This window comes from Lissotriton helveticus, chromosome 1_1, assembly GCF_964261635.1.
Source record: "Lissotriton helveticus chromosome 1_1, aLisHel1.1, whole genome shotgun sequence".
Lineage (NCBI taxonomy): Eukaryota > Metazoa > Chordata > Amphibia > Caudata > Salamandridae > Lissotriton > Lissotriton helveticus.
The window spans coordinates 918,877,620-918,902,698 of record NC_136057.1 but is presented as its reverse complement, the minus strand read 5'-3'; the positions used below and the strand labels follow the sequence as shown (position 1 = coordinate 918,902,698).

The following is a 25,079-nucleotide window of genomic DNA, read 5'->3' as shown; positions in this document are numbered from 1 at the left end:
ACCCTTCTAACACGTATAATTATGAACTCGCTTTGCTCTGAACCCACCGCGAAGTGAAAGTTCTAAGAGTTCCACTTGAACATAAAATATAATTCAAACTCGCACTTTTACACGGAAAATTCCCTAAATTCAAACACACATGAAATCCGTACAGGACTCTCACCTGTTTATAGAATTCATGCACCGTTAGCAAAATAACGACGTTATCCTTACAGGGCTCTCACCTGTTTTTAGATATGAAACATGTACCCGTACAGGACTCTAACCTGTTTATAGATAATCATGTACCGACGTTAAATTTACCCTTCACTCAAGCTCGGATATAACTAATACTCTCATCACAGTGAGTTTTATGGAAGGCGCTTTGTCCCTATTCTCATGCTGCTTTGATTTCTTAGAAAATCCTCACTATACAAGATTCAGACCTAGCCCTAAAACTGTGCTGCTCGGCGACAACACTATGGTACACGGCGATACCTCTTGTGATACTCGGCGATATCACTACAAACAGAACAGATGGCTTGCGTGACTAATTTCTCGCCACACAATCTATACCGGTATAGTTTACAGATAGGCACGAAAAACGAACTTAACAAGTGTTAAAACATCGATCCTATTTCCATACCATGACGCAACCCTTAGCAACCAACATGTTACCTTGGTTACCCCTTAGCAACCATCAATTTCTGCTACCAGAGAATTGATCCAGCGGGCTATAGAAAATATATCATAAACTACGCTACCCAACTTCATAACCTATAATCAAAATTCTATACTAAATATGGACCCATTTATGAACATGATATATTTGGGCCTACTGAATCAGGTGGTCAGAATAAATCTATATACACATTATCTACATACTATATACATAATTATACATTTGCAGAAAGAATATTGACATTATAATAAAACCCAACCATTTAAACGACCACCATAGGTGACGTGATCTAGCTAATGGTAACCTACACTTCTGAATAACCAAGACCAGCTTGTTTGCCAAAAGTAAGATTTTATTTTCTAAATTATGGTATATAAGTTGAAAGTTTTATAAATGAAATTTATTTGCAATATAGCAAGCATGATGGTAAGAAATATGAGAAAAATACAATTTAAGCAATTGAATCAATTTAAAGAAATTATATAAAGTTTAGCATTTCTAAAATCTAATTCCCTAACTGAGCTAAATAGACAGAAATTAAAGTAAAGATCTTTGAGGATTCTTACGTGCTCCACGCAAAGTCCAACAGCACATCACCCTCATCGGAAAGTCAGAAAGCAGCAGCCAGCCCAACCCTAAGGGCATGACTTTTTATACCTTTCTACGCTAACTAAACTAGCAAAGGAAAGTTTTCAGAAATACTCGACGTCCCATTGGCTGAGAGTGACAAGTGACATGTCACCCGATTCTTAAAAAGTTCCACAAAATCATGTCTTACAAAGACCATTGTCTCTTCCACGTGAAGCCAGAGGCTTCCTGCGATTGCAACTTTGTATTAAGTCATCCTCGCAACTTCCATAGTTTTTCAGCACGACTTCCGCGGATGCCAAGTTAAGGACTGACAAAAAGTTCACTTTCGACCTTGGCCATGTCCGACAGAATGATGTCAGCTCATCAGTTTTTGCTTTGTGAATGCAGCCTCAATAAACGTTTTAATTCAGAATGGGCGTCTCGTGACTTTCTGCAGAATTATGGATCAGCTCTTTTTCTGCGGCTCAAGTAGCTAGGCCCAAAAGCAGGCAACTTATGTTTTCTAGTACAAATCAAACACAAGAAAAGTATTAATATAAGAAATAAAGTATATTCTGTATCCACCCCATGGTTTACTAATTAATTAAACCACCCGATTAATCAAAATGTTACCTAGCCAATGTAAACAAATAAAGCAGCGTTTATATTTACCAGTCTCCGATTTTCTAATGAGACCCAAATGCACCTAGAATAGTAGAAATGACATTACACAGACAAGGAAAAGCAAAACAAGCACATGCTTATTTTAAGTTTGCAGCAGTTAGTAATGACAAAAACGAAAACAATAAATTATTCTATTATTTTGCACGAACAAAAAGATGCAACAAATATGCACATTTATGAGCACACATGTTAGTCCCCCCACGTGTAAAGTTTAATCTAGGTTGTATTAGCACGACATATCACAAATCATTAATAATTTTATTCATGTTATGGAAATGTGACTTTGCGAGTTTAAACAAAATTTTGTTTTCTATCTCGCTCCATCAACTCCCTCATCTGGTGATTAACAAATCACCACACCAGCACTCAAAATTTTGATAAACTAAATTTATTAGAAATCGATTCAAATTCAATTGTATTAGTAAACCTAAAAGTCTGTTTCAGCATAATCTTTGCAATTAACATGACGCTCTCTATGTAACTCCTGTAACTCGATCTCCCTTTCCTCTTCTTTTCTGAGTTTATAGATTCTTTTCTTTTCTCTCAAATGTTTCTTTCTTTTATGCAACAAACAACCTATTTTAGTCAAAATAAAAATGAATACTATTATAATCAAAGGTGCCAGAATCTTGCCAAGAATTGAACTTCCGATATTATGAAACCAGTTTTTAATTGCTTGAAACCTTTTTGAAAGTTTCCCAGTAAAATCTTCTTCTTCTAAAGGAATTATCTCTGAATGCATTTGTGTAATATTCTTAATATACATTTCAATATTCTTACTTTCATCCGGTATATATGTACAGCAATGTTGGACATGTAAAATGCCACAGACTCCTCCCTCTTTTGCTAGGAGTATGTCTAAAGCAAGACGATCTTGAATTACCATGGATCTAATAGCAATAACTTCAACATTCACTAATTGAAATCCATCAGCAGTGTCAGTTGATAATCTATCAACTATAGTAGACAATTTTCTAATTCTCCCTGCATTTAGGGTTATACCAACAAAAGGTATTACAGCTTGAAAAATATCTCCTAGAACTTCAGTAAAAGTTTCTCTTTTAGCTCTATTTACATAATTATGAATTTTAAACAATCCTTCTGAATCTCTGTCAACATGAAACACTTTAGGAAAAACAATTCCCACATAACAAGTTCCATACCAATGGTCTGGAAGGTTGTAGTAGGCTTTGTCACCACAAACAAAATAAATTCCAGGAAAGATAGGATCCTTTCCACTTTTAAATCCCCAACCTCCCATTATCAGATAAGTATCTTCACAGTTGCTTGCACCTACAAAATAATTATCAAAAAGTGTGTTATCTCTTCTAATGCAAAGTTTTCCACTAACAGGTTTGTCTATATGAATTGCAATATTTTCAAGCATTTTACCATTTAGTTTCTCATCTTCTTTTTGCCAGAAGGATGACTTAGTCTGCTTGACTAATTCGTTTCTCTTATAAATTACTCTTCTCTCCTCAACCATATTCAAAAATTTCTTTCCTTCAGCACTTAATTTACATGTTAGATTATTCTTGTAAGCATACTCATAAGTGAGTTCGTTAGTAACAAGGAAATATTCTCTCATTTGTTTAGCTTTCTTATGCTTATTTAAAACATTATCAATCTTGACATTAGCAAAAATTTCATCATAATTTGAATAGTAATATTCTAAACGACCAGTTTGATAAAATAAACTAGTTAATACACTACATGTAACAGCATAAGTGAGAGGAAGCATATTATATGTTACTCCCTCAGAAACAGAAGCAGGTAACTTAACACAGACGTAACAGTCCTTTGCATCCATTACCTTTACATATTCACTCAAAAGCTTTGTGAAAGTATTGCTTGAAAAATCACCTATTGATTTATCTTGATGAATGTTAGGCTGATGATCAATTACTTTTGCAGATGTACTATGTTTAGTTTGACTAACCAGAGCTTTGCTTGTAATGTTAACTTTGTGTAATTCTCTATTCATTTCTAAAGGGATAATCACAGCTAGTACCAACCAGAGCAGAACTAAAATGAGCAGACATACCAGAGTCATCTTACAGCATCTTTTAAAAACAGAGCATTTTGAAGTGCTCTCCTTAACGTAAGGCATTTTTAGGTTAGTTTTAGCCTCAAAAATAAAAATAAATTTTAAAATTTATATACACCCCCCTTTTAAAATATATTTTTCTTTTATAACCCTAAACAAGATTTCTTCAACCTTATGTCATACATAAGTTTTCTTGTACTATACAGTTTCTCTTCGACCCTGTGTCAACTAACAGGATTTCTTCAGCCTTCTGCCAAATTAATAATTCTGTACTTTAATCATTGTCACTAATTTCTTGGATTTCATTTTCTTCTTCACTACTATCATATATGTCAATAACAGGTGGAATTACTAAGTAAGTCCACTCAGGAGACTTATATTTCTGGTTTGGTCTAATTATTCTCTTTCCTTTTCTCGATATCACTTCAATCTTTCTTCCAACTCCAATTTCTTTTCCAGGACTCTTTTGACTACTGATTTCTTCAACTTGTTCTATTGGCTTTTTAATCAATCTTACTCTCAATCTTCCACCAGGCCAGTAGTCTGCTTTTCTCACGTACTTCTTCTTTGGTTCAGAATTATTTGATTCTGACTTCCAAGTCCTTTTCTTTCCGTTTTCACTTCCACCTTCCACGTCACTTTCTTCAGTTTCGTAGTCTGAAATTTCAATTGACTCAAGAACTTCTCTATTCGGCAATTTCACTCCTTCAGGAACTTCACTTTGTCTTCCATCACTGGTACTCGGTAATTCGTTCTCCTCCTCTTCTTCAATTACCCCTAGCTTCCCAGATTTTGGATTTCTGTTCCTTACTTCAGAGCTTGTTCTCTGCCTTTCGATACTCTCCTGGTCTGAAACTTCTTTTGGTTCAGCTTCTTTGTCTTCAATATAGACAACCGAATCCTCAGTTATCTTTCCTTTTAACAGATTCTCTTCACCTTCAGAATCTATTTCAATTATTTCTAAGTCTTTTCTTGTCAGATTTCCATTCACTGGCACAGTTTCCAGATGTCGACTTTCTTGTCGATCTTCAGAATCTGGAATTACTTCACCTTCTGTTCTGTCTTCTGCTTCAGAATCAGAGTCATCTGTGGTATCACTTTCAACATCAGAATTTTCAGGAGTTGGTATTGGAATAGTATGACTTGGATGAATCCAGCGCTTCAATCCTCTGCACTTTACAGCATTAGTAGTGATCAAGATTACCTGCCTAGGTTTCTGCCATCTAGGAGATAGACAATTCCTCCTCCGATGTACTTTCGTTCTGACCCAGTCTCCAGGTCTCAGATCATGAGTCAAAACTTTTTCATTTGATTGAGCTTCAGTTCCCACCTGATTAGACACAGAAGTTACCATATCAGATAACCTTTTACAGTAATCCAAAATTGCACTGTCATTTATGCTCAACAGTTTACCTACAGGTACAAAAGCTTGCCTCATAACTCTTCCCATCAAAATTTCATGAGGACTCAAACCTGTCTTTTTATCTGGTGTACTTCTTATTGACATCAAAACAAGTGGAAGAGCATCAGTCCACTTAACTCCTGTCTCTAGACACATTTTTCCAATTCTGTTTTTGATAGTTCCATTTATTTGTTCAACTACACCTGATGCCTCTGGTCTGTATGCACAGTGTATTTTCTGCTCAATGCTCATAGCTTCACAAATTAATTTCAATAGTTTGTTATCAAAATGGCTTCCTCCATCACTCTCAATAGTGACTGGAAAACCGTACCTTGGGATGATTTCTCTGAGCATTAGTTTTGCTACTGTAATTGAATCACAATGTCGTGTAGGGAAAGCCTCTACCCATCTTGAGAATAAGCATACAATTACAAGTACATATTTCAAACAGTTGTGTAAGGGCATTTCAATGAAATCTATTTGTAACCTGGTAAAGGGACCACCCTCTCGACCAATTATTCCTGTCCCCACCACTGATTTTCTGTTTGGATTCATTTGTTGGCATGACAAACACCTTTGACAAAAAGATTCTGCAATTGTTCTAAATTTTGTATTGAACCATGTTTCTCTAAAAAGTCTGACCATAGAATCTCTTCCTAAATGTGCCGGACCATGATATAATCTGGCCATGTCAGAAATCAAACAATTTGGTAAAACTACTCTGCCATCTTTGTAAACCCACACTCCATCTTCATCACGTGGTCTACAATCTGATCTTAACCATAGGTCTTTTTCTTCATCATTTGCTTCGTTTTGTAAATCTCTAATCTCATTCCATGTTTCTACAACAGTTGTTAGCATCAATGAATTTGAATCAGTTTCTGTACTTCTATTCCGATTGTAAGAATAATTTTTTCTTGCGCAGTACTTTGCTGTTTCGTCTGCGAAGGCATTTCCCTTGGAAATATAATCAGTTCCTCTAGTGTGTGCTGCACACTTGACTATGGCAATTTCTTTTGGCAATTGTATTGCTTCAATTAATCTTCTAATGAAAACTGCATTTTTAATTGGTGACCCTGTTGATGTCATGTATCCTCTCTGTGACCAGAGTTGTCCATAATCATGCACAACTCCATACCCATACTGGCTATCAGTAATGATGGTAACTCTTATATCCTTTGATATTTCGCATGCACGAATTAAAGCAATCAATTCAGCCACTTGTGCTGAACGAACTCCTTCAAGACATGATGCTTCTTCAACATCTTCGACTGTACAAACTGAGTATGAAGCTTTTAAGACACCACCTTCGGATCTTAAGCATGAGCCATCTACAAAGTAGACAAAATCCGATTCAGGCAAAGGTCTGTCTTTGATGTCTTTTCTGGGTTTAGTGCAGAATTCCATGACATCTAAACATTCATGTTCTGTCTCAATGTCATCAACAATTTCAGAATCAGGCAGTAATGTAGAAGGATTCAGATTCAAACATCTTGAAATCGAAACATTATCTGCTCCTAGTATGATTTTCTCATACTTTGTCAATCTGCTACTTGTTAAATGTTGAGTCTTACCTCTTGTCAGTAATATTTCAACTGAATGAGGCACAAAAACTTTCACAGGAAATCCCATAATGATTCCTTCACTTTGTTCTAGGCTGATACTTGTAGCTGCAACAGCTTTCAAACAACCTGGTAATGCTTTTGCAATTGGATCAAGAACTGCAGAGAAGTATGCAATAGGTTTCTTTAAATTTCCATGTCTCTGAATTAACACAGATAATGCACATCCTTCTCTCTCACTGCAATACAGTTCAAAATCTTTCTCATAATTTGGCATACTCAAAGCAGGAGCTTGGCATAAGCTCTTTTTCAGGTTCTCAAAAAATTCCATCTCAGCATCATTGAGAATAATTGGATCTTTTACATCTGATTTGGTCAGTCTTTGTAGTGGTTTCGCAATTACTGAAAATCCACTTATCCATTGTCGACAGTAACCTACCATTCCCAGGAACATTCTGACCTGTCTTTGTGTTCTTGGCGGTAACATTGCTTGAATCATTTTTATTCTCTCTATTGTTACTTGTCTTTTTCCCTTTGCAATTCTGTGACCAAGATATTTTACTTCTTGTTTGCAAAACTGTAGTTTAGCTGGGGACACTTTATGTCCTTCTTCTGCAAGGCGATTTAACAGAATTATTGTGTCTGTTACACAATTTTCTCTTGTCTTTGCAGCTATTAACAAATCATCAATATACTGCACCAGCGTAGACCTACCTGGTAAGTCTAAATCTTCTAATGATCTTTTTAACAGTTCGTTAAAGATTGAAGGACTTTCTGTATAGCCCTGAGGGATTCTTGTCCATCCAAGGGTTTTACCTTGGAATCTGAAAGCAAAAATTTCATAACTGTCTGGATGTAAGGGAACAGTAAAGAATGCATTGCAAAGGTCAATGACTGTATACCATTCAGCATCATATGGAATCTGAAATAGAATTACAGCTGGATTTGGAACCACAGGACAACATGGAATGACAATTTGATTAACCTTTCTCAAATCTTGTACGATCCTAAATGTTCCGTTAGCCTTTTTAACTCCCATAATTGGTGAATTACAAGAGCTACTCTTCATTTCCTTTAATACACCTTGTTTGATTAATTTTTCAATTATAGGTGTAATACCTTCAATTGTCTCTGTTTTCATTTTATACTGTGGAGTGTTTGGAAATTCTATTCCCTGCTTCAATGCAATTTTAACAGGATCTACGTTTTTCATCAGACCCATCTCATTCCCAGTAAAATCCCATATTTCAGATTTCACTGTTTTCTTTAGCTCTTCAGGCAAATCCTTTTCTTCAAATGCAGGAAACAATTTTGTTTCTTCTGCTTCCATCATCATCATTGTCATTCTGTATAAACCATCTTCCTCCATTGTTTGTAACTCAACTCCTTCAGGAGAACAATATATTCTGCAATTCATTTTACATAGGATGTCTCTGCCTAATAGATTTACTGGACTACTATTACAAACCACAAATCTGTGTTTGTCTCTATAATTTCCAATTTCAACTGGTACTGGATCAGTTAAGTCTGTTTTAATTTGCTGATTACTTACTCCCACAACTTGGATGGTATCCCCAGAGAGAGGTAGGTTTTCAATTTCCACTGATCTAACAGTAGAACGGGTAGCACCAGTGTCCACTAGAAAAGTGATGTCTACATCATTAACTTTCCCGTTTACATAAGGACCGGACTGGTCAACCTCAAGAGTGGCTCCAACAACACACTCTTCCTCCTCTCTCGGGCACCGTCAGCAATAATCATCAGAATCACTGTCTTGACTTTCTGTTAATAAAAATTGTTGTGAAGCATTTTGCATTTGAACCCTTTGCTGTTTTTGCTGTTTTTGTGGTTTTATTACCTGTTCACATCCCTGAAATCCCACGTTTGGATTATATTTTTGAACTCCCCCACAATTCGGAAAAGGTGGTTGTGGCAATTGGTCTTGACGATTATTCACCTGTTGTTGTTGTTGTTGTTGTAACTGTCGTTGAATATTAAATTCATTTAACCCCTGTTGCATCTGTAGCTGTTGCTGCACGTTAACACCATTCTGCATCTGTGGATTCAATAAGGGATTCTTTGAGTTTCTAGGAGGATGAGGACACTCGTCCTTCCAATGTCCAATTTCGCCACAATTAAAACAAGGTAATCTTTGTTTCAGCTCTTCTATCTTTGGGCTAAATTTCTTTGGGAAATTATTACCTTTAAACTTTCCTTGTATCTGGTTTGTATTTCCAGTTTGAACAAAATTAGTGTTCTTATTTCCCATGCTGGCAATCTGTTGCTCAGCCACCTTTACCTGAGCCCACATGGCTTTCTCCTTCAGCTTCTTCTGTTTTACTTCTAATTCATCGCTACAATATTTTGCTTTTCTCAGAATATCATCTATAGATAGTGCTTGCCATCCGACAATACTAGTTCTGATCATTTCTCCAATTTCAGGTTTTAGTCCATAAACAAATCTATAGATAAAATGACTCATGTCTTTTTCATCTAATTTTTCATAACCACTGTATTGTTTAAAGATTAACAATAGTCTTTCATAAAAAGAATGAACTGATTCTTTTGTTTCCTGTTCTGTTCTTTCTATTTTAACCCAATCAACTTCTTTGGGTGGAATTTTGTTTTTCATCCATACAATTACTTTCTCATAGAAATCCATTACAAGTGGATTCGGGGCACCTGTTTCTTTAATTCGCTCAGGTTCTGTTTTTGGCCAACTAATAGATATTTTGCATTCTGTCCAAAGATCAGATGGAACTACAATGTCAAAAAATCCATCTAAATCAATCCACAGAACTTTTGACACTTTGATAAATCTATCGACTTGCCTGTACCACTCAACAGGTTTCTCTCTTAATTTAGGAAAGTCATTTGTAAATAACAGAATGTCTTGTCTCGACCATGGGACATGAACATATCCTCCACCTGCAACTTCTCTCATTGGAAATTGTTTTGACAATTTTTCCAATCTTTCATCTTCCTTCCTTTTAGTCCATTTCACTCTCCATTTGTTCAGTTCTCCTAGCTTTTTGATATAGACAATCAAATCTTTAATGTGAACTATTCTTCCCATTGAGTTCAAACTCTCAATGTCACTTTCTGAAAAATCTAGTCTGTAATGCTTTGCAAAATTCTTTTGTTTACTTACATCGATTTCAAGTTCTGCAGCTAGATCCTCTAATTGGTCATATTTATTTTTCGTTTTCCACTGAATGCTTTTACAAATGAATAGTAGCTCATCATCCCGATAGTAATTTAAACTATCTGGACCAATTGTTCCAATTATTAATTCTTCGATATTTGCTTTTAATTTGGCCACATCAAGTTTTGGTGTGGTTACCCTGACTTCAGGACTTCCTACATCTGACATAGCACCCATTGGTGTCTTTGGAGATAAATCCTCATTAAAGGTTAAATCAGGCATTCTCGATCTAGAAGTGTTTAATTCAGTCAAGTCTGAATAAAATTTTTCAGCAGGTTTTTGAATTTCTGTATTTAAAGGAATAGTTAATCCATTTTTGTTTGTATCTCTTTGATCAAATACAGGCTGAACAGGACCTATTGTTACTGGAACTGTGACAGCTTCCATGCCTTTTGTCATCCTTTTAATTAATTCTTCTTTAGACCTTAAATATTCATTATAATCAACATCTTCAACATTTCTTGTCTCTCTTGCATAATCTTTTGGAGGTTCCCTTGCTCTTGGAGTCATTGAAAAATGTCTGCCTTCATTTCGAGCATTCTCAAATTCTGATCTTCTAGGTGTTTCAGTGATTTCACTATTATTTGGATAAAGTTTAGGAGCTTCACTAATTGGAGGTGCACTCGGTGAAGTTTCAGTAGAAACCACCGGAGTAGACCATGATCTAGGAGGTCTCAAAGGCTGATTAGGCTGTTTCTTCCTAGCAGTTGTATATATTTCTTCCATAATTGCATCCTCAGACTCACTTTCCATAGATTTTCCTGTAGGAGAACCCATTACCATTTCATGAATTAAATATAATCCTTCACTCATGTTTCCCTGTCTCCACATTCTCAATCTATCTTCATGAGTTTCTCTTTTCCATGATGGATTTTTAGAAGGTCTTTTAATTCCACTAGCTTCTCTTTGTAACTGATACATCTCATCTTCCCACTCAACTAAAGCTTCAAATTGAGTTGGTCTCGGTTTTGGAACAAGAGCATTCATTTTCTCTCGTAAATTTCTTAAAACTCTTACATTAAATGAACCATCATCAGGCCAAGCTAAAACACCATCGTTTTTAGTATAACGTTTCCAACTGTCGAACCATAAGACAGTATGATATCCGTATTCACCTTCCATGTACGCTGCAGGTGTTTTATACTTATGAAGTAGTTTACCACCTCGCGTTTCGATTTTCTTGTCAGGTGAAAATAAATTCTTAAATTTCTGAAATAATGTTGTCCTTTTCTCAGCATATTTAAAATGATAACTCATTTTTAAGAGTTAAATTTAATTCACAAAATCGTTCGTAAAATATTTCCGGGATGTTCCGCAAAACAACCAATCCGTGCGCGAAACACACCAACAAGCCAATGGCAGTTGAGCTGCGTCACTTTTCTGCTCAACCAATGAATTTGGAGAATTTCCGAAGGACCAATCAGCTCACAGGCCGTCAGAGACTCAGGAGCCAATCAAAATACAGTTTGTGACGTAGGTCACCCAATCCCAGCGCGGCTCTGTGACGTACACAGCAGCTGCGGTTTCTCGCTTCTCACTCCTGGCGCTTACCCCTCCTTCACAAAATCTTTTCACAGCGCCATTTTAAGAACACTTTTCAGTGTAAATTAATTCTTAACAATGACTATAAAGACAACATCTGTTCGTTTCACTAATTAGGATAGTTTACATACATTCAAGTATCCACACTTCGGAATAGACGGCGCTATTCACACTAAGGATAATATTCAATTGTCAGTAGAGTAACCTTACCCCACCCTTCTAACACGTATAATTATGAACTCGCTTTGCTCTGAACCCACCGCGAAGTGAAAGTTCTAAGAGTTCCACTTGAACATAAAATATAATTCAAACTCGCACTTTTACACGGAAAATTCCCTAAATTCAAACACACATGAAATCCGTACAGGACTCTCACCTGTTTATAGAATTCATGCACCGTTAGCAAAATAACGACGTTATCCTTACAGGGCTCTCACCTGTTTTTAGATATGAAACATGTACCCGTACAGGACTCTAACCTGTTTATAGATAATCATGTACCGACGTTAAATTTACCCTTCACTCAAGCTCGGATATAACTAATACTCTCATCACAGTGAGTTTTATGGAAGGCGCTTTGTCCCTATTCTCATGCTGCTTTGATTTCTTAGAAAATCCTCACTATACAAGATTCAGACCTAGCCCTAAAACTGTGCTGCTCGGCGACAACACTATGGTACACGGCGATACCTCTTGTGATACTCGGCGATATCACTACAAACAGAACAGATGGCTTGCGTGACTAATTTCTCGCCACACAATCTATACCGGTATAGTTTACAGATAGGCACGAAAAACGAACTTAACAAGTGTTAAAACATCGATCCTATTTCCATACCATGACGCAACCCTTAGCAACCAACATGTTACCTTGGTTACCCCTTAGCAACCATCAATTTCTGCTACCAGAGAATTGATCCAGCGGGCTATAGAAAATATATCATAAACTACGCTACCCAACTTCATAACCTATAATCAAAATTCTATACTAAATATGGACCCATTTATGAACATGATATATTTGGGCCTACTGAATCAGGTGGTCAGAATAAATCTATATACACATTATCTACATACTATATACATAATTATACATTTGCAGAAAGAATATTGACATTATAATAAAACCCAACCATTTAAACGACCACCATAGGTGACGTGATCTAGCTAATGGTAACCTACACTTCTGAATAACCAAGACCAGCTTGTTTGCCAAAAGTAAGATTTTATTTTCTAAATTATGGTATATAAGTTGAAAGTTTTATAAATGAAATTTATTTGCAATATAGCAAGCATGATGGTAAGAAATATGAGAAAAATACAATTTAAGCAATTGAATCAATTTAAAGAAATTATATAAAGTTTAGCATTTCTAAAATCTAATTCCCTAACTGAGCTAAATAGACAGAAATTAAAGTAAAGATCTTTGAGGATTCTTACGTGCTCCACGCAAAGTCCAACAGCACATCACCCTCATCGGAAAGTCAGAAAGCAGCAGCCAGCCCAACCCTAAGGGCATGACTTTTTATACCTTTCTACGCTAACTAAACTAGCAAAGGAAAGTTTTCAGAAATACTCGACGTCCCATTGGCTGAGAGTGACAAGTGACATGTCACCCGATTCTTAAAAAGTTCCACAAAATCATGTCTTACAAAGACCATTGTCTCTTCCACGTGAAGCCAGAGGCTTCCTGCGATTGCAACTTTGTATTAAGTCATCCTCGCAACTTCCATAGTTTTTCAGCACGACTTCCGCGGATGCCAAGTTAAGGACTGACAAAAAGTTCACTTTCGACCTTGGCCATGTCCGACAGAATGATGTCAGCTCATCAGTTTTTGCTTTGTGAATGCAGCCTCAATAAACGTTTTAATTCAGAATGGGCGTCTCGTGACTTTCTGCAGAATTATGGATCAGCTCTTTTTCTGCGGCTCAAGTAGCTAGGCCCAAAAGCAGGCAACTTATGTTTTCTAGTACAAATCAAACACAAGAAAAGTATTAATATAAGAAATAAAGTATATTCTGTATCCACCCCATGGTTTACTAATTAATTAAACCACCCGATTAATCAAAATGTTACCTAGCCAATGTAAACAAATAAAGCAGCGTTTATATTTACCAGTCTCCGATTTTCTAATGAGACCCAAATGCACCTAGAATAGTAGAAATGACATTACACAGACAAGGAAAAGCAAAACAAGCACATGCTTATTTTAAGTTTGCAGCAGTTAGTAATGACAAAAACGAAAACAATAAATTATTCTATTATTTTGCACGAACAAAAAGATGCAACAAATATGCACATTTATGAGCACACATGTTAGTCCCCCCACGTGTAAAGTTTAATCTAGGTTGTATTAGCACGACATATCACAAATCATTAATAATTTTATTCATGTTATGGAAATGTGACTTTGCGAGTTTAAACAAAATTTTGTTTTCTATCTCGCTCCATCAGGAGCAGCAGATTCAATGTAAATTACATAATCAAACATCTCGATCAGAACCTAGTGCCCGCCCTGCAAGCAGTATATCATCTAGAGAAAGCTCTGATGGTCAGTACTATCCCCCCCAGACATCAGAGGTAGTGGTGACTAATGGTTTATCTTCTCATAGTCTCAACAATGGAGTATGGATCACTAGTAGATCAGCCCCATTAATAAGCTTGTCTCAAGGAATGTAGCAGATCTGGATTCCAACTGAATTAATCCAGAATGATGTCAAATTATTTTACCAACACAATTTTCGTCTTTTTCAAGAGACCTGGGGTCATATGTAGGTAATTTTTGTTTGTGATTATCAAATTGCGTTTTTTTTGGGAATCGCAATTAGAGAATCGCAGAACGAAATGTAGGTAGGATTAGCAATTTTTTTTGCGAATCCCAATTATTCCTTATTTGCAAATTGCAAATTGAGATTCGCAAATAAGGAATACCTTCTCATTGATTCCTATTGGCTAGAAGGCCCATAAGAATGAATTGGAAGACATTCTCATTTTGCGATTCTCAATTAGAGAATGGCAAATTGAGAATGCAATTTCAGGGTTACAAGGGTGTCAATAGGACACCCTGTTGCACCCCTGAAATTAACATGTGTGCACATGTGGCCCTCATACATTGCCCTAAGGTCATGTATGTGACCCATTAGGCACTTTGAAAAATGCCAAAAAGGGCATTCTTCAATGAAATCGCAATTTACCACCAACCTGAAGTTGGTGGTATTTTGCGATTCCTTAAGCCACAATTCGCACAACTTGGGTGCTTCCTACATTGCATTTAAGGAATCGCAATTTGCAATTCCTTAAATGCAATTGCAAAATAAGGAATCGTAAATTTTGCGATTCCTTATTTAGTGTGTGGCTTTTTGTGTGCTACATAGCACACTGCCCAAATTGTGATCACAAACGCTGAAATTCTGCGAATTTCAGCATTTGCGATTGCAATTGAGCTATCTACATATGGCCCTATGTCATTAAAGCCTCTCTACCATGCAGGTTACTTAACTTTTTGCCAGGAAGATGTAACTACAGGGAAGGGTAGGCTATCGGGGGGATTAGCAGTCTGGGTTAGAACCTAGCATGTATGATTAAGGAGATCAAGCTGGGCTCCCCAGATATATTATGTATTATCCTGACTGTCTCCCCGAATGTAGTTTACTACATATATAATGTGCATTGTAGATCTGTGGAGAATAAAACCCAATTCCCCGGTTATTGCTCTTTTAAACACATATCTAGCCGCATTATCTGCTACGGTGAGAAACATTTTTATGCCAGTTTGAACCATTGGATACAGATAGGCCCTTACTGTAGAGGAGGATAATGTTTGGTCAGTTCTGGAGCTAGTAATCCCCAGCAAGAAATGGACACATATGCAGTCCAGATAAATGAATTTACTCTCAAACAAGGACTCCATGTTTGTAATGGTAAATCAATCTCCGACAAAGACGGTAATCATACATTTAACCGCATAAATAGCAACAGCATAATTGACTATATTATATATAATGTTTGACGTAAGGCTATGGTCCTATATGATCGGCATGGCAATGACCGCAATGCCCTTGTTTTCGACCTTGGGATATTAATACACTCTACATCTAATAATTGGGTGAAGCCATTCAATAGAAGGCTTAGCATTACTAATAGCTGGCGTAGAGTTAAATGGAGCATAATGAAGCTCTCCAAAGAGTCTGTTGGGGAGCTCTACAGACTTGTAGCCAATGGTATTGAGGGTTTGTTTGGGCTGGATCTGTCAGGTGTTGGCGGGAGTCTCTTGGAGGGGTCTGTATTGTTCCTAATCAGATGTTTCAAAAACGAAGAATTGTTTTTTTCATCGAGTCTAAGCGGGCAGTAGAAAGGAAGAGCCCTTCTTCCTGGTTCAATAAACAATATCAAGCTGCCAGGCTAGCACTGGCTGAAGCAAAAAAGAAGCAAGATAGATTGCAGATTCAAGTCACCTGGAGGGCTTACAAAAACATCATAGAGGCAATAAAAGAGTGGGAGTGAGGGAAATGAGAGGGTCTGTTGGCTCCTCTAGGAGGAAGGCTCTCGTTCCTTCTGGAATATAGTGTCTACCGGTAGCAGAGATGGGTTTTGGCCCATAGATAACAACATTCTAGTAAGTGATTGATTTGCTTATTACTCCAGTTCATTCTCTCAGCCGGGAAAATTAAAAGACCCTCAATACGATCAGGTAGGGAGGGGGATTACTTGGCAATACTGTGAAGGTAGAATGGCTGAGTCCTCCAACTTCAAGATAGTTCCATATGGGTCTAGAGAATGAAGAGTATAGCCATGAAGATAATTATCCCTAGTAAAGCTCCAGGACTTGATAAGATCCTAGGGGATCTGTTCCTGAATGAAGTAGATATTTGTAGCACTTACTATATACAGTGATATTCAACACCGTCATGATAGGGGCACCCACCCACCAACACGGGCAGGGGCAGAAATGATCCCTGTATTCAAAAGGGGCTCTCGCGATTCACCAACCAACTATAGACCCATAATTCTCATAGATCACTCCCAAAAGTTAATCAGCAGGATAATTCTGGATAGAGTCCAGGAAAGGCTAACTAAAAATGAAATCCTGACTCCTCTGCAAGCAGGCTTCTGAGAACGCACAAGTACCATGAACCAAGTGGTTTACCTCTAGTTATTGTTTTGGAAAACAGTCATCTTGGGTGGTAGCTGTCTTGGTGTGGATTTTGTCAATTTTTCGTTATGTATTTGACTTAGTGCCACGATGTTCCTTCTGGCAGGCACTATTTGAAATGGGGGTGCCCAAGTGCCTGCTGGACATCATGATAAGACTCCACAGAACAACTCTGCACAGTTTAGTTGCAGCAAAGTGAGCAAATTGACCGATTCAACCCCTGTCAACAGACAGGGTTGTGTACTGCCTTGTACACTGTTCAAGTTGTATATCAATGGTTTAGTATCTTTCCTGGACCAAGATGCACCTAGCTTGGCAAACATGGGGATTCCTGCTCTCATGTTTGTAGAAGATACTTTGCTTCTCACCAAATCACCTGTGGGACTCCAAAAACTATTTGATTGCGTAAATGTTTTTGTAAGCAGAGGGGTTTGGAGATCAATGTAGGGAAAACAATGTATATGGTCTTGAATCCCTGTCAATCAACTAGAACTAGACCTAATCCTATGTCATTGGGGATCTCATTGGAGCATGTGCGCACCTTTGCTTACCTGGGCATTACATTAATGGAACAGCTTGAATGGCATACTGATATAATCCAGCGCAGGCTCAAAATGAAACCAGTAGCAGGAGGGATAGTCAAACTGTCTCAAGGCTCGCAGTTTCATCCTATCTCCCTGGCTACTCAGATTTGTAACCATCAGACCCTAGGGGCAGCCTTATATGTCACAGAATTGTCGGGATGCAGGGATGTGACTTCCTTAGTAACAGCTGACAGGTTTACCTATAAGCACCCCCCCCCGCTCCCTCCCAGATTAGATCAAGGGCTTAGATCAATCTCCCATAAGATAGGAGTCAGACAATCTTATATTGGAGTAGAATTTGGGCCACTCCTGAATTGTGCTCCTATTGCTAGGGTTTAGAAGAAATCTTATGTATCTTTGGCTCATGTAACATACCCTGGTTATGATATGTAAAAGCGACCCTTGTAAAGAATGGGGGAGAGAGCCTATGGAATATTCCAGGGGAGCTTGGGGCCTCCTCTAAGAAGCATATTAAATCCATCTATTGGCAATATAAAGAGATACTTCAAACCCCCAGACAAAACTTGGTACCCTAACCAATGCTTTCCTCACTGTGAAGGATTCCTTTTCGGAAGAGCACTTCCTGGATTAGCCAGGAGGCTGTTTTAACAGTTCCGCTATGGAACATTGCCCCTTCACTCCTGTACTGCAAAATGGGCGCACGTTTATAGGGTGGAGAACTGGTGGTGGCCGTTTTGTGGCCAGACTGGAGAAACGCTCAAGCATGGCCTAACTGAGCATTTGGAAGAGCTGTGTAATACCAATGTGCCCCAAACTGGGGTTAGGGAGCCTTAAGAGGCCTTGCGAATTAGGAAATCAAACATTAGCTAATTGATGGTCTGTGTAGTCTCTTGAATCTTGATGTCATTGTGGAGTGTCAGACAAAAACGGAGCACTCTACCAGGGAAATAAGATATTGGTGTTGTATGCAGTGTGAAAAGCAAATTCCTATGCACACACGGTATAAATTGAAATATAAAGTTTTGTACTCTATTTCATATTCAGTATAAAACAAGAGATAATTTTCCACTTCTTCTTATTTGAGCAATTCTTTCTTTTTATTGCTCAAGCACTCTCACGCCAGCCGACACATGTTTCGTCAGAGTGCAGATTGCTCTGACTCTTCAGGGCTTTCTTCTAATCGTGGCGTGTGTTGTATTCCCGCTTAACCGGTGATAATTCCAACCCGGTAAGGGTATCATGTGCTGTAGCTCGTAATAGAGATCTTCACATGCTCCTTTATGTGTAAGTAATCGTGATCAATCTGCCTTATAAATAGAGCGCAGACGGAACAGGAACAGACCTTATTTTTCCAACCTGATTCTGATATGGTGACTCTTGGTTCCTCAGCATATATGTTTCAAACGGTCCGTATATCCCTGGACCTTCTGTTCAGCCCGGCCGCGAATCCGGCGTTCACTGTCGGTAGGAGGTTTGAACGCGGAAACGAAAAAGGGTTTAAAAAAGCGCGAGTATGCAGTGTGCACGGTATTAGTGCTGTTGACCTTAATGCTTTATTGCCTGGACACTTGGTTAAACAATCTATAGGATGTCATGAATTTTGTAATAATTATATGGTGGTTTTAAAGGTATGAGATGAACATAGATTCTTTTCTAATGGTTTTAAAATGTGTGACAGATTGTGGTTATTGTGCCAAAATAAAGGTTTTGAACTGAACTGGTTATCTACAGGAGGAAGGAAAGGGGAAATAGACAGCGCTTCTGTAAATTGAATTAAGAAATTCAATTAAATAAACAGATTACGTTTTTTAAAGAAAAATGTAAATTAGGGAGTTACACGACTCTAGATTAGAGTTGTATCAGGCTTGCCTTGCATCCACCCCAGGCAGGTCCAACAGTGCCTAAAACATCAGATATCAATCAGGAGATACCAAATGCCATATGTCTAGAACTCTCTGTAGTCTCCGGGAGATGGGTGCTTCCATAGTGCAACATTGACATGATGGTTTGAATCATTGTTTGAACTGCTGTGCTTCTTGTTAAACCACCTCCCGACAATAGGAGTTCATGCAATATGCTTAGCTTATTTACATAAGCAGTAAGGCAGCACTCCACTCAAATTGTACATATGTCGTATGTAAAAATGAGTGCTTTCTGAACACAGTTTTACTAATAGTAACTACACATGATAATACTTTTCTGTGGTATTGTGTTGATTGGTTCACAGGTCCTTGGCAGTTTTAACCCCTTGGCCGCGGCGGTAATTCCGCTGCGGCGCTAGTGGGGAGGGGGGCCGCGCGGCGCCGCCATGCTTTTGACGCAACCACTCAGTCACGAGCCACGGGCGCGCTGTGCTTGTGACGGAGTGGTTCCGTCATGGCCCCGCACGCTCAATAAAACACGCCGCGCAGGCGCGAAATTGATGCCGCACAGGCGCGGCAGCCGGGCCGTGACGGAACCACTCTGTCACCAGCACAGCGCGTCCGTGGCTGGTGACGGAGTGGTTCCGTCACCAGCACGCAAGGAGTTAAAATGATGTGAATTTAGGCAAGTGGATCCAAGTTGTATTTCATGCTTAAGGGTAAGCAGGGAGTGAATCCTGAAGAATAGTATGGGATCTGACCACAAACCAGCCAGCACCTGTTTTGGTCTTCCTAAAACTTTTTCAATTCAAAGCTAAAAAAAAGAAAAAAATAGAAAATACAGTTTGAGGTCCTTTCTGGTCTGTGATACAACAAACAGTGTCCAGTTTGTCACAATTATTTGTAGTGTTAAAGGGATTTGTGGAAGAGGTGTGGTGCAGCGGCCAGGGTGTCTGACTCTGGACCACGGGGTTCACGGTTCGATCCCCGGTGCAAGTGCAGGTTAGCCCAGCACCATGTGACTCTGGGCAATAGCTCGCTTAATCTTCCCGACGGCCCGCAGCGCCGGGACACCTTTCCGGAGGTAGCTGTGCGCTTTACAAATGCTGATATTTTATTTCATTTCATTTCATTTATTCTCTTATACCATCCTTGTAATATAATGTACCTTTATGTGAAACAAGTTATGTTATCATAATAAGTGTAGAGAGACAGAAGAGCATGTGCGATTTATCATTGGAAAGGTAAGAGAACACAAGAAACGTTAAAAGTACATAATAGGAGAGTCAAAGTAAAAAATAAATGACCAATGACAGGAATAGAGCCAATAAGAATTGAAGACTTTCAATAACGGTCACAAATAAATGCAAATTCCCATTATTTTCGGCCATTTCACAGCTCTCATTAGATGCAAGGAGTATCTTCCAGCTAGCAGGAATGACTAATGATGCACACCCCACCAGTACTCCAAAGTTACTCTCCCAGAAACTGTTTATATATGAAGGTGCTCATCTCTTTCCGAGCTCTGACACTGTGTGTCTCGAAATGCCATTCATAAAAGAAGGTGAAACCCCTAAAGCAATCCTGTTTGAGAACTGCTCCTATGGCTTGGAAATCTGTTCCGCTGGATAACCCTACCCTGAAGAGCCTGTCATTTCAGCATCAGCTCCTCCTGTAAAAGGCCCATTAGTTATGTTATGTTAATTATATTTAATATAGCGCTCGAATCGCCCGTCACATCTCGGCGAGGTCTAAAGTAGCATACAATCAAGCATCCACCAGGAAAGGTCACTTAGATTAGGTAGGTTTCCGAAATTGACAATAGTTTGTGCAGGTACGAATATACACAGGGAACCCGTTCCAATGGAAGGGGCCAGGTAGAATAGGGCTCTCCCCCTACATCTGGACAAGCGGATGCAGGGTACTCAGAGTAGGCTTTACCCTTGAATCTTAGGCTTCTAATGAGCCAAGCACTGTCCTAAATCGAATTGCTCCCCATTTGCCACCTCCAGTGTTTATGTAAATATGGTTTCTATGAGATATGACTACTCGTCTTTCTCCGCCTATGCTCGTTTTATCACACTATGGGCCCTTTCTTTGCCCTCTGATGTTCCACCTGTGTACTCTATGCGTTTGCTTTTTGTTGAACTGATCCTATATAAAGCGCTTTGCCAGTAACTGGGGCTTGTCCACACTATATAAAACTGGTAGTAAATGAATGAATAAACTGACATTTACTTTGCATGGGGGATTAGCCTTTGTCTATATTCGAAATTGACGACATCATAGTCATGTGATGATAACGATAGTTGTGCGACACAAGTAAAGCATCTTTTATTTGATAAGACGTTATTTTACCCTTTCCCACAGATGTGGAGCACTGCATGTTGGAGACCACATCCTGTCCATTGATGGCACCAGCATGGAATATTGTACCTTAGCAGAGGCAACGCAGCTGCTAGCCAGCACTTCCGAACATGTCAAACTCGAAATCCTTCCCCACCACCAAACCCGCTTGGCTCTGAAAGGAGCAGATCATGGTAAGAGGACCAGGGTGTGAGATTATTTTGCCCTTTCCACACCACAAATTTAGTTGATGCTTATGAAGCTTGATCACAGGATACGGGACACCCTTTGTGCCTTTTTGGCGAACTAGTATCTATGACAGCTAAAGTATTTATCTCATCGGGTGTCAATTGGTATTTTATTAAACAAGTAGATCTTACTTTGTGTCCAAGTCCAACATTTTGGGGAAGTAGAAACAATATGCATCTGATCATCTGGATTGTTCACTGTGGCTGGTACCCAACAATATTGCATGAAGAGAGGATGAAACATGGTGGATACTCGCAATGGGTGTAACCACGCATTCAAGGTTCGAATGTGCACAAGAAGTCCCTTGGCCGTAACTGACACAATAATAGAAGTTTACAGTCCTTGTAGCACTGAAAGGCAATTTACAAGTTTGTAACACTGTTGTGCTTTTGGGCAAGAGCATTGGAGTTATTTATATATATGTTGTGCCTTTTCCCTGTTCATTCTTATTTTTGCCATGTCCGCTGGTATAGAATCCGCACTGAACAAGAATGCTGTCACAATATCGCAGCTGCTTTCTTTGAGAGATCTGATTAGATGTGACAGTGTGCGGGGGCTCCTGGTGGAGAGCGAGAGCCATTCCTTCTGGGAATTCCGGTGCGCACACATGCCAGAATATCTCAAGGTACCTTGACAGTCAAGACTTAGAAAGATCTTAGATTGATCTCGACTTGCGTGTCGAAGCAGCTTTAGAAACAAGATGTCACGCTTGCCCTTTTCTTCCTTTGGCAAGTAAAGTTTAAAACCTGAATAAGTCAATCATGTTTTATTGAAGAGCCTCCTTTCTTAGTAGCCACTTGCAAACATATGGAGGATCCAGCCATGATGGATCCTGCAGAACACTGAGTTTTTGTAAAGAGGATCAATGGCTTTGCAGATTATTGCAATTCGAATTAGCCACCGAGTGTGCATTACTAGGTAACCTCAATGCTTTGAAGGCAACGGCACAAAGTGTAACCCATCCTAGCCCCAGCAGGTGGGTAGTTGTGGCAAAACATTAGTGTGGGAGAACATGCAGGTCTTTGGGAGAGTATTAATATGAAGAATAAAGTGCAATACGTGAGCAAACTCCCTGGAGAAGTAGGCCAGTCAGAGGGTCAGTCCAGAGACAGATACTGAGGGCTTCATGGAGAGTGAAATAAAGAAGCCACTCCTAAGCAGTGCTAGCCATAACTGTGGGATAATAGCATCTACTTGTTTGGATAATGTAGCTTTGGGGTAAAGCTTCTCTCTGGAAATTGCAGTGTCCCTCAGTTTTACCTCAATAAACATGAATTTTTGCATCCGCCAGAGAGAGCTGCCATACTCTGCCCTCCTTAGTGGTCCTCCATGTACTTACTTGCTTCTTGGGTCTCTCAGCCAGAACAGAGCTGTCGCCCCCTACTGGTGGTGATGGGTTTGAGGCACACTCTCTTCCACAAGGCTGTGCTGACTCGCGTATCCAGATGCAAATAATACCTCTGACCAGTTTTGTCGGAAGCCTTACCACAGGTTTCGTAGTTTACATTGTACTGCGTCCACTGAAGACACTGACATGCACGCTGAGCTCCTGGCTCCTTTGCAGCTATGTTTTTAAGGTCCTTGCATTTGTGTCAGTTCTTTGCTTTAAGTCGTGCTTGTTTCTCCTGCTTTGGCCAATTACTTTCTCTCTGCCTTTGTGTTTGAGTTATCAGCACAGAAAGCAGTTGCTATGAGTTATGTCTCATTAAAAAAAAATAACAATCTCAGTGTTTTAACTTGCTCAATCGATTAAATGCCTTGTCCCAAATCTGTAGTCAGTAAGACCCTTGTATTACTAGCGTGCACAGATACACCCCAGGGTAAATAACATTTCTACTTGGGCGTTTTTACCCCCTTTTAGCATCTTTATGTGTGAAAAAAATAAACTAACACCCACAAACAAGAGACACAAATCAGTTTGTGCCATTTGTTTGCACAAGTGTTTTGGAACATTTTTCAATGAGGCTCCCTTGGAGCTAGGCCAAGACACTAGATTAGCCAAACACTAGATAAACCAAAACGGGACCAACGGACAAAAAACTGGGAGAGTGTGAGTGGTGTGATGAGTGGTTCAGAAAAGCCCTGAGTCTTGCATTTATGAAACCGCAAGAGTGTGCATCTGGACTCTCAGAGATGGGGAGCTCATGCGAGTGCAACACAGGAAGAAAATGTACCACTACTAGAGAAATATCAACAATAATGCAGTCCTGCATAGTAGTAAAGAGGTGTGACAGATCACGCATGAGACGTGATCATCTCCGATTAGTCTGTATTGATAAGAACACATTTGAATTAATTCTTATATTGAAAAGAGTGTGACCAGTCACCAATGGGAAACACATGTAGTTACACTTCTGGAAGAATGAACAGATGAGCAACAAAGATGAGAATTTTGTCACCAAAACAAAAGGCATGTAAGTATTAAAATACACTTTTAAGATGAACTGCTCAACAAAAAGCCAACGTCATGCTATCGATGCAATATGCTGGTGTAGAGGCCTAATGTAAAACAGGAAAAATATTCAAGGTACCAATAAAAACCTTCTACAATTGAAAGTGAGTAACTCCTGGGAGAGCGCCATGTGAATTGCTGGTAGTATCACCATCAAAGATCACCTTGCGATGTGTGAGCCTCTGGAGACCCTTTAAATGCACTGTATTTTGTATTGTTAACCGAGGTATGACCCTCTTTCTCACAAGTCCTTCTTGACCCCGGTGTGCCAGCTATACCACGGTTTCAGACGTGCAGTTTGAGCTGTTGTATTTAGAACATAATAACCATTCAATTAAAGATGGCTTCCAATTGTCGCTGCCCGCTAATGGTAGCCGTCTTTGCGAGCTGGACATGTACGTTTTGTATTTGCCTTCCCACCTTGTCAGGTCAACTCACTGAAGAATTTAAACTATTATCTTGTGGTCCAGAATGGTGAGACGGATGTGGTTTGAAAGCTATCGGCCAGACTTTGTAAGCAGAAAATCTGACTTTGAATTGCTAATTGATAGCGATATTGGTTACATACTGAAATGTTAAGTCCTTAAATGCTACTGGATTGCTGCGGACTGTCTCCTAACGCTTGATTATTTAAGAAAGTTCTGGCACGCATAAATATAGACCCTTGCCTTAAGAGCAAAATTAAAACATCTCCCTCAGTGTGAAGTGCTTTTATCTAAAAGCCACAACAGCTTTTCTGCTGCAGTATTAGTGCAAATATGAGTACTTGCTGTTTTCCCCTCTCATCTTTGCCCTACAT

The 25,079-nt window shown here is 38.9% G+C and overlaps 1 protein-coding gene across 8 annotated transcripts in view; it reads left to right on the top strand.

Moving 5' to 3' along the window:
• Window positions 1–25,079, top strand: part of GRIP1 (glutamate receptor interacting protein 1) — an 819,646-nt gene that overhangs the window by 629,086 nt on the left and 165,481 nt on the right. For all 8 annotated transcript variants that reach the window (XM_078676427.1, XM_078676419.1, XM_078676408.1 and 5 more), the window contains exon 9: window positions 21,604–21,773. In XM_078676427.1, the coding sequence (XP_078532553.1) occupies window positions 21,604–21,773 (170 nt within the window). The remainder of the gene's footprint in view (window positions 1–21,603; window positions 21,774–25,079) is intronic.